This window comes from Armigeres subalbatus, chromosome 3 (genome assembly GCF_024139115.2).
Source record: "Armigeres subalbatus isolate Guangzhou_Male chromosome 3, GZ_Asu_2, whole genome shotgun sequence".
Taxonomy (NCBI): domain Eukaryota; kingdom Metazoa; phylum Arthropoda; class Insecta; order Diptera; family Culicidae; genus Armigeres; species Armigeres subalbatus.
Window position 1 is genome coordinate 43,660,884 of NC_085141.1, and position 10,367 is coordinate 43,671,250.

Consider the following 10,367-nt stretch of genomic DNA (forward strand, 5'->3'; position numbering starts at 1 on the left):
GCTTCTGACGTCGGGGAACTCCTCGTCGGAGTAGGATAGATCCGCAGCCGGGAACTTTCTGAGTAGCTACCACCAGAAGTAATGGTGGAAGGTAGGTCAGGGCATTAGAAGAGATGGTAACCCAAATAACCCTCTGTTACTTGGGTGGGTTTAGTGGGTTGGTTTCTGGATGTCCCCGAATGTTAATTTGTAACCATTGGTAATTATTTTTATTCCACTTCGATACAAGAATTATAGAAAAGTGTCAAACAAGATAAGCATTAGCGGATGATTATCCACTATCCTGCATGCGCAGAATAAACGTTAGCATAGTGTAACAAGTTTTCACCGTGAAGGTGAACGTTCCTCGAGACATCTCGAACAGCCCACCGCAGTGGAAGCGCACTCTGCTCTGTGTCCGCATCAGCATGAACTGCAAAACCTTGCTGACGTATTTGTAGTGATGGTGATTTCTGCGATCGTACCGCAACTCAGTAGGCCATTCCAGCGCGTAGATAACGGTCCCCATGGCTGCGTGGACGTCCTGCAGCTCCTCCACCAGCGAGCTGACGTAGAAGCTTTCGAACATGAGAACGCACGTGATGAACAGCAAACTGAGAGCTTCCCCATTCAGCAGGAAGAATACCGAGATCGATGATATCAGAATGCATGCGAGTGTTTCCGAAAGAAACGGCATGGCGGCCAGATTACACAAACGGTCCACATTGATCAGCAGTTCGCGATGGTGGCTGACGAGCGTACGAAGTTCGCTGCGTAGGGTGATCCAAAACAAGTCGTTTCTGATTCGCTCGGTTAGTTGTAGAGATCGTGACGAGTGAGAGCTGAGACGAGTCATAAGAAATTCGGTATTACTAGAAGTTAAAGTAAATAGTTTTCCAAAAGACTCGTTGGCGATCGCTAATTCTGCGCAAAGAGTTTGAATGACAACGCGGATCGTTATGAAAGGAATCCAAAAGTACGTGGCTATGATGTAGATGTACAATCCGAATAGGGTATTGAGGATTGATTTGATCGTGGGGTGGAGAAAATTCATTGCAAATGGTATCTCATACATATCCGTAGTACGATAGTCAGTTAAAATAAAGAATAAAATTGCATTGAATCCAGCAGCCAGCATACCGATGGCAAACTTTTGGTTGTTCACAAAGCAATTTTTACGAATGCGCTGTGCTTCCTGGTCTTGCCATTGAAATGAATGCTCTTGCAAGAAGCGATATATGCCACGGAAATCGTCGTAGTGCCACGCAAATCCTATCATTCGAATCGCGGCGAAAATGTAGCCTCCAACGACGTTCAGGGCAGCGATGTAGTATTCAAACCCGAGGTCATTGTTGAAGACCATGTGCACCCGATAAACGAAACAGAGGGCATGAACTCCAGCCAATAACATGGATAAGCGGGAAACAAACATAGCCGCTGGACTTCTAAGATTGAATCCTAGAATAAGCATGTGGTAGAAATCTGGGCAAGGTAGATCATAATTAAGGCCACAAATCTTACCAATTATCCCATGCAGTTCGATTAGATGCTTGAACGGATTTGATGATGCATCGTAATGTAAAATTCGTTTGAATACTTTTAACATTGTGGAAAGCTTTGCTCAACTGGTACACATGGTAGTTCATCACAACATTTTATAGTAGGAGAAAACTCATATTTCCTGGTAAAATGATTGATATACGTTGGACATTGATTGTGCAAGCAAATTAAATTGAGTTTGACACCCGCAGGTGATAATTATTATTAGGGCTGTAATTGATATGCAATAGATGAGAAACGTCCACGTCACTGACACCTGGCTTCAAAGGGAAAGTAGTTTCCTCGTGGCTATTGCAAAATTAAACAGAAGATTCGGTATTAGAAATTCATATGTACCACTACTGTTGCACTGCCCTAAACAGAGCTCTAAAACTAGTGTTGTTTAATTGGCCAACGGCTTTTTTTTAATGAACCGTATTCTGCGATTATTGAAAAAGTGTAGTTCTGTGGCCTGGAATTAAATCACGGGTAAGTCGAGTTCCAGACTAGTGCTTACATTACTAGGTCACCAAAAGTTGTGAGATAGTGAAGAAAAATTGTTTAGTTGGGGGTTTGTCAATTGGGGTGTGTTATCAAAACCGTTTTGGCGGGATCGTTACATCGTGGCTTGTGAAACTTGTCTTTGTTCAACGTAAAAAGTTATAAAAGCATTAACGCTTATTAAAACGCCCCAATTAGCATTCACTAGTTAATTTGCTGACAAACCATTTTCGACCTAATAGCAGTTTCGGATATACGTTCAATTCGGTTTAATGGGATTTGGTTAGATGTTTTTTGGCTTGAATCAGCTTACAAAGTAGAGAGGTTGCGAAATTTCGTTCAATGATCTTTTGACAATAAGGCCATTTCGCCGTAAATGTCATTTGGCCAAATGGGTGGACATTTTTGACCATATTATCCGTTCAGTAATTGACATTTGGCCATGTGACTCGTTGGGCCAAACAACATTTTTGGTTAAATACCCATTCTGTCAAACGACCATTTCGGCGAATCGGCATTTTGGGCTGATGACCTATTCGGCCAAATGATTATTTCGACCAAACGACCTGATAGGGAAAACGATTTTTTTGGTCAAATTACTACTTCGGGCGTATTGTCCTTTCAGCCTATGGAATTTCCCAAGAATTTCTTATGGACAATACACTAGTCGTTAAATAACTGCAACATGTTTACGTTTCAGTTAGCAAATGCCGTTCGATAACTGCAACGCATTCTAGACATCAACGTCTGCTGTACAATGAATTTTCCTTGGAAATCCAATGAAATTCTTTAAAAACTCCGAGCAATTTTACGTTGAAATCCAAAGATTTTATTATTGAAATCTACATTTCGAACAACTTTGCGCGGAAATTCTAAAGAATTTTCCATTCAAATTTCGGAGAATTTCCTATGAAAACTCCAAAGAGTCTCCCGCGGATATTCTGAAGAATTTTCTGTTTTAACGATGGCCATGCCAAACTATACGTCTTATTTTTTCTAGACTGAGCAAGCTAACGTTAAAACACTCATTCTACTAGCCGCACTCTTCTACAATTATGAAGAATTTTCTGAGTAAATTTCGAAAAATATTCAACAGAAACTCAACAGGAATTTTCCGCGAATATTCCGAACATTTTCCTGTAGTAATTTGGAACAATTTCAAAGTAAAATTCCAAAGAATCTCCTGCTGAAATTCAAAACAATTTTCTTTTGGATTACCAAAGAGCTTCTGTTGTTAATTCTCGAAACTTCAAAGTAGTTTCCGTGAACAATCGGAAAATTATTTCTAAATGAATATTTTGTAAAAACTTTTAGAATTTTTTGGAAGAAGTTCATAATATTTTCCAGGCAAAATTCGAAAGATTCTTCCGTTAATGTCTTGAAAATATCCCGGAAAAAAGCAAAAAAAATCTCAAAGAAACGTATTAAAAAAATTGCCACGCCGATTCACGCCGCCGGCTAAAATGGCTTTCGGCGTGACGCCCAAAAATGCCGCCGCCGACCAAAATTCGGACCAACGCCGTAGTCGCTGAATATCGGACCGCCGCTCACCTCTAATGGTAACTCACATCTCCGAGCCAAGCTGAATCTGGAGGCATTTTGTTATTATGAGTTTCCAATGTAACAGCAATGAATCTTGCTGGAGAGGTGCTCGTTGTTGGTCGTAAATTGGATGATCTACACACCAAAATCTTAAATCGCCTTTCAGCAAATTCTTTGCTGAAAATCAATCAGCAATTTTGAAGCTTACTGAAAGTCAGTAATTTGATTTGTCCTAACTGAAAATCAGCACACTTCTTCAGATTACTGATCGTTCAGCATTTCTCATCGACTTGACAGTTCCTTAGTTTGAATTGAAGAGAAGCGCATTTTTAGTTAGAGCAGGAGGTTCAATGTGTGTTATTTAATGAAACACTGAATTCCCCTTAATTCAAAATGAAACTGCTAAGTATTTTAACTTATAAGTCATATTTGCTTAAGATTAATATTGAATAATTGTATGGAAAATTATACATATTTTTAGCCTATCCAATCGCAGAGGACGTCCAGCGCTCGGGCCATTACAATCACACAGGTCTGATGCATATGTATGTTTATCATAATAATGTTGATTTTTTATGTTTTCTTTTGGAAATAAATATGAAAAATAAAAATCAATTTGTTAGTGTTTTGAATCGAAAAACAAATTCAAATATTTTGATGAATTTTATCAGCATAATGCTGTCAAATGCTGTCATGTCAAATGCTGTCAAACCAACTGAATTTCGAATTTGCTGATTATCCATTAAATAGTTGTCAAATGAAATGTCAGTTCACCTTGCTGAAATTTTCAGTAATTTCTTTTTGCTGAAATAATTGCTGATCGTTCAGGTCGGCAAAATTCAGCAAAATTTTGCTGATTTTCGGCGAAAAAAAATTGGTTGAGCACAACCAAAAAAAAAAAATTGAATTTGTTTTGTCATTTTTCATTATTAATCACGAAAACAAAACATGGAACACATCAAACTTATTGGATAATACCGTCTAGAAAAAATTGGGCCTGAAAGCGTTAAACCGGACAAGCGCCTTCATTCAATATAGGAATCCTAAAACATCCATTGTTGGGGAACCGCACATTAAATTCACTTGCCTTCGATAGTTCACAACAAGGGCTCTCCAACACTCGAGGGAGTCCAGATACAAATCCAATCCAAGTCCAATCAAAGTCCTTTATTCCCGGCCGTTCTTCCACAAAGATTTATTATTACACGCACAATTTATAGGGAAACAACCATTACTTGCACTACATTTATTGCTACATCACAAACAATCAATTCTCGGCTTAGATTCTAACATTTATTTTATGACTTACAACTAAAACATGGAACACGTAATAATTATAATTTTTCCCGCGCGGTCTTACACACGGTGGGTGAGTTGTATTTTGCTAACTAACTGATCCTATACCTAACGATCATCATGCAACCTAGATCCATCGATGCGATAATTTTTATTTCGGCTCTTGTGAGAGTCGGCTCTATCTCTTCTACTTGTTATCTATATTGGCACGGCAAATGCTGGGTAAAGCGTACCATTGGTACTTCGCGTACCTGAAGGAATAAAATAGACCCCATCTCGCGGTCCTTAGCCTCTTACCCAGCAACTCCTATCCCTACCTCCCCGCGGTGCTGGCCGGGATACGAGCAACCTTAGGGAAGATCGGGTAACCAACCCCGGTGGGAACTATGGTCGTATGCTGACAGGGAAGGGGTTTGCTCCTCTCCGGAGGTGCAAATCTTATTGAGCGTCTGTTCTCCATGTCAGGATCGGCTCACAACAGCGTCTGTTCTCCATGTTAGGGCGGCTGATCATCGTCCGAGTGCCAGCGAGGGACTCTAAGTGAAACTGTGCACCATGGTCCACCGGAAATAAGGAGGAATGGTCCTCCGGAAATTTAGGGGGTTTGGTGTCAGGCCCTGCAAGCCAGCCTTTAAAAATCATAAGCAACGAACAATCAACAAGAGAGTACGGACCGGAACCATCGGCGAAGACCACTGCGACGAAAAGGGACTAGCGATTGGAAACTCGGTTCGTGGAACTGCAAATCTCTCAACTTCATCGGGAGCACACGCATACTCGCCGATGTGCTCAAGGACCGTGGATTCGGCATCGTAGCGCTGCAGGAGGTTTGTTGGAAGGGATCAATGGTGCGAACGTTTAGAGGTAATCATACCATCTACCAGAGCTGCGGCAACACACACGAGCTGGGAACAGCTTTCATAGTGATGGGCGATATGCAAAGGCGCGTGATCGGGTGGTGGCCGATCAATGAAAGAATGTGCAGGTTGAGGATCAAAGGCCGGTTCTTCAACTTCAGCATAATCAACGTCCATAGCCCACACTCCGGAAGCACTGATGATGATAAGGACGCATTCTACGCGCAGCTGGAACGTGAGTACGACAGCTGCCCAAGACACGACGTCAAAATCATCATAGGAGATTTGAACGCTCAGGTTGGCCAAGAGGAGGAGTTTAGACCGACTATTGGAAAGTTCAGCGCTCACCGGCTGACGAACGAAAACGGCCTACGACTAATTGATTTCGCCGCCTCCAAGAATATGGCCATTCGTAGCACCTACTTCCAACACAGCCTCCCGTATCGGTACACCTGGAGATCACCACTGCAGACAGAATCACAAATCGACCACGTTCTGATTGATGGACGGCACTTCTCCGACATTATCGACGTCAGGACATATCGTGGCGCTAACATCGACTCTGACCACTATCTGGTGATGGTTAAACTGCGCCCAAAACTATCCGTCATCAACAATGTTCGGTACCGACGACCGCCGCGGTACGACCTAGAGCGACTGAAGCAACCTGATGTCGCCACTGCATACGCGCAGCATCTCGAGGCAGCGTTGCCGGAAGAGGGTGAGCTCGATGGGGCCCTCTTGAGGACTGCTGGAGTACAGTTAAAGCAGCCATTAACGACGCAGCGGAGAACAACGTCGGGTATATGGGTCGAAGTCGACGGAACGATTGGTTCGACGAAGAGTGCAGACAGATTCTGGAGGAGAAGGACGCAGCGCGGGCGGTTGCGCTGCAGCAAGGTACCCGGCAGAACGTGGAACGTTATAGACGGAAGCGGAGACAGCAGACCCGCCTTTTTCAGGAGAAGAAACGCCGCCTGGAAGAAGCGGAGTGCGAGGAGATGGAACAGCTGTGTCGTTCTCAAGATACACGCAAGTTCTATCAGAAGCTCAACGCATCCCGCAAAGGCTTCGTGCCGCGAGCCGAAATGTGCCGGGATAAGGATGGGAGCATCTTGACGGACGAACGTGTGGTGATCGAAAGGTGGAAGCAGCACTACGAGGAACATCTGAATGGCGCTGAGAGTACAGGCAGTGAAAGTCAAGGCAGCGGAGGAGATGACTACGTCAGTTCAGCGGACGATGGAAGCCAACCAGCCCCCACCTTGAGGGAAGTTAAGGATGCCATTCAACAGCTAAAGACCAATAAATCAGCTGGTAAGGATGGTATCGGAGCTGAGCTCATCAAGATGGGCCCGGAAAAGCTGGCCACTTGCCTGCACAAACTGATAGTCAGAATCTGGGAAACCGAACAGCTACCGGAGGAGTGGAAGGAAGGGTTATATGCCCCATCTACAAGAAAGGCGACAAACTGGAGTGTGAGAACTTTCGAGCGATCACCATCCTTAATGCCGCCTACAAAGTGATATCCCAGATCATCTTCCGTCGTCTGTCACCATTAGTGAACGAGTTCGTGGGAAGTTATCAAGCCGGCTTCGTTGACGGCCGCTCGACAACGGACCAGATCTTTACTGTACGGCAAATCCTTCAAAAATGCCGTGAATACCAGGTCCCAACGCACCATCTGTTCGTTGATTTCAAGGCGGCATACGACAGTATAGACCGCGTAGAGCTATGGAAAATTATGGACGAGAACAGCTTCCTGGGAAGCTTACCAGACTGATCAAAGCAACGGTGGATGGTGTGCAAAACTGTGTGAAGATTTCGGGCGAACACTCCAGTTCGTTCGAATCGCGCCGGGGACTAAGACAAGGTGATGGACTTTCGTGCCTGTTGTTCAACATTGCGCTAGAAGGTGTCATGCGGAGAGCCGGGTGTAACAGCCGGGTACGATTTTCAACAGATCCAGTCAATTTATTTGCTTCGCGGATGACATGGACATTGTCGGCCGAACATTTGCAAAGGTGGCAGAACTGTACACCCGCCTGAAACGTGAAGCAACAAAAGTTGGACTGGTGGTGAATGCGTCAAAGACAAAGTACATGCTTGTGGGTGGAACCGAGCGCGACAGGGTCCGCCTGGGAAGCAGTGTTACGATAGACGGGGATACCTTCGAGGTGGTCGAGGAATTCGTCTACCTCGGATCCTTGCTAACGGCTGACAACAACGTTAGTCGTGAAATACGAAGGCGCATCATCTGTGGAAGTCGGGCCTACTACGGGCTCCAGAAGAAACTGCGGTCGAAAAAGATTCGCCACCGCACCAAATGTGTCATGTACAAGACGTTAATAAGACCGGTAGTCCTCTACGGACATGAAACATGGACAATGCTCGAGGAGGACTTGCAAGCACTCGGAGTATTCGAGAGACGGGTGCTTAGGACCATCTTTGGCGGTGTGCAAGAAGACGGTGTGTGGCGGCGAAGAATGAACCATGAGCTCGCCCAACTCTACGGCGAACCCAGTATTCAGAAGGTGGCTAAAGCCGGAAGGGTACGATGGGCAGGACATGTTGCAAGAATGCCGGACAGCAACCCTGCAAAGATGGTGTTCGCTTCCGATCCGGCAGGTACGAGACGGCGTGGAGCGCAGCGAGCGAGATGGGCAGACCAGGTGCAGAACGACTTGGCGAGCGTGGGGCGTATCCGAGGATGGAGAGATGCGGCCTCGAACCGTGCATTGTGGCGTCAAATTGTTGATTCAGTGTTATCTGTTTAGATGTTAACTAAATAATATATATATTGTTATCTATATAGGTATAGGATTCTACCGAAGGAGATCGCTGCTATCCGATTGTTGACCATCCACTCGCCGGTCCGTTGGTGAGGAAACAATTGAATGCAGCCTCTTCCCATATGTAGGTCACAAATGTGCAGTTTTGGATTGGGTGAAGGGTTGTAGTTTGATGGACTGATGTCAGTCCCAGACATCCTCACCCACCCAGAAATATCCGATTTCTGAAAAAGAAAATATAGAATCCTCTTCTGGAAGGGAGGTAAGGAAGGAGTTTGAACAAATACAGTGCATCCTATGCTTGGTGTTGCGGATCTTCAATCGGTGTTGGCAGAAGACATAGTTTCTCGATTGGCCGTTCCATTTGTCCAGTTGCAGTTTGAAGCGTGACGACCCGTACGACTCCGTCGTCACCTGGGTGCAATTTGATAATCCGACCCATCTTCCACTTCATCGGTGGTAGATTTTAGTCGAGTACTACCACCAGTTTGCCAATATCAATCTTGACTGCCGGTTTCCTGCCTTTAAACCTTCCTTGCAGTTGACAAAGATATTCTCGGGGCCACCTTCGCCAAAAATCCTGGAGCATTCTTTGGGTTAGCTGGTATCTATTCAACCAAATCGTTGCAAATCCTCTAAATCTGGTTCAGGAATTGATTGTAACGAAGAACCAACTAGGAAATGGCCTGGGGTAAGTGGTTCGAAATCAGTGGGGTCATCCGACATGTTTGTCAACGGTCTCGAGTTAAGACAACCTTCAACCTGTACTAGAAGAGTGTTGAAATCTTCTGGTGTTATTGGTGTAGCTCCAACCACTTTGACCAAATGGTTTTTGGCCGAACGAACAGCCGCCTCCCACAGTCCTCCAAAATGAGGTGCACTTGGCGGACAGAAATGCCAATGTATTCCTTCCTCAGCGCACTCTCTACCTATGCAACAGCTTCATGAAATCCTTCATCTGATTCTTAGCGCCAACAAAATTGGTCCCATTGTCTGAATAGATATCCCGACACCTTCCACGTCTGCCGATGAAGCGATGAAGAGCTTGTAGGAACCGATCAGTACTGAGGTCCGATACCAGCTCCAAATGGACGGCTTTTTTACACATACAAATAAAAACAGCAACGTAGGCCTTCACTGTTGGTCGTCGAGGAACGGGTCTCACATGAAACGGACCGAAATAGTCCACACCGGTCTGCGAAAATGGTCTCGACACGGTGAGTCTCGGTGTGGGCAGCTCTCCCATGAACTGCTATATCGGGGTCGGTTTTGCACGAAAACAGGAATTGATGAACGATGTATCGTGCTACGCTCCTTCCACCTAATGGCCAAAATTTTAGACGTACAACTCCGAGAAGCAATTGTGGTCCTGCGTGTAGAAGTTGTAGGTGGTAATGTTTCAGAATCAACCGGGTTAGTTTATGCCGTGCAACCATCGGATGTTTAGTAGCTTCACGCTTTGCAGAGTGACTCAACCGTCCTCCGATTCGGATGACTTGTTCCTCAGAAATGTGTGGATTGAACCACCGAAGTGGAGATTTTCTTGAGACGGGCTCCCCTTTAGAAAGTGCCTTCCATTCATCGGCAAAAACCTCTTGCTGTATACGCCGAACGATGACAAATTCTGCTTCCCTAAGCTCTTGCGCTGATATAAATTCGGACGACGCTCTGTCCTGTGGATTTTTCAGCAGTTTCATCAGACGCAACCAAATAGATGTCCTCCGGATTAGGTCCGATTACGACGCAAACTGCTCTAAGTACCAGTCGTTGAACTCTGTATTTGCCGAAACTGCACAAACTGCTGTTTGCCGTCTCTCTTCCTCTGCTTCTGCTGAGCTTAATAAGCATGACCCTGCAGGTC

At 44.9% G+C, this 10,367-nt stretch overlaps 1 protein-coding gene across 1 annotated transcript; it reads right to left on the bottom strand.

Moving 5' to 3' along the window:
- Positions 1 to 202: 202 nt before the first annotated feature.
- Positions 203 to 4,945, bottom strand: LOC134224366 (uncharacterized). Its single transcript, XM_062703697.1, has 2 exons — positions 4,871 to 4,945; positions 203 to 821 (listed from the first exon to the last, which is right to left on the bottom strand). Exon 2 carries the CDS (start codon positions 674 to 676, stop codon positions 272 to 274), a length of 405 nt encoding a protein of 134 aa, XP_062559681.1. The 5' UTR covers positions 677 to 821; positions 4,871 to 4,945; the 3' UTR covers positions 203 to 271.
- Between the last annotated feature and the right edge of the window lie 5,422 nt (positions 4,946 to 10,367).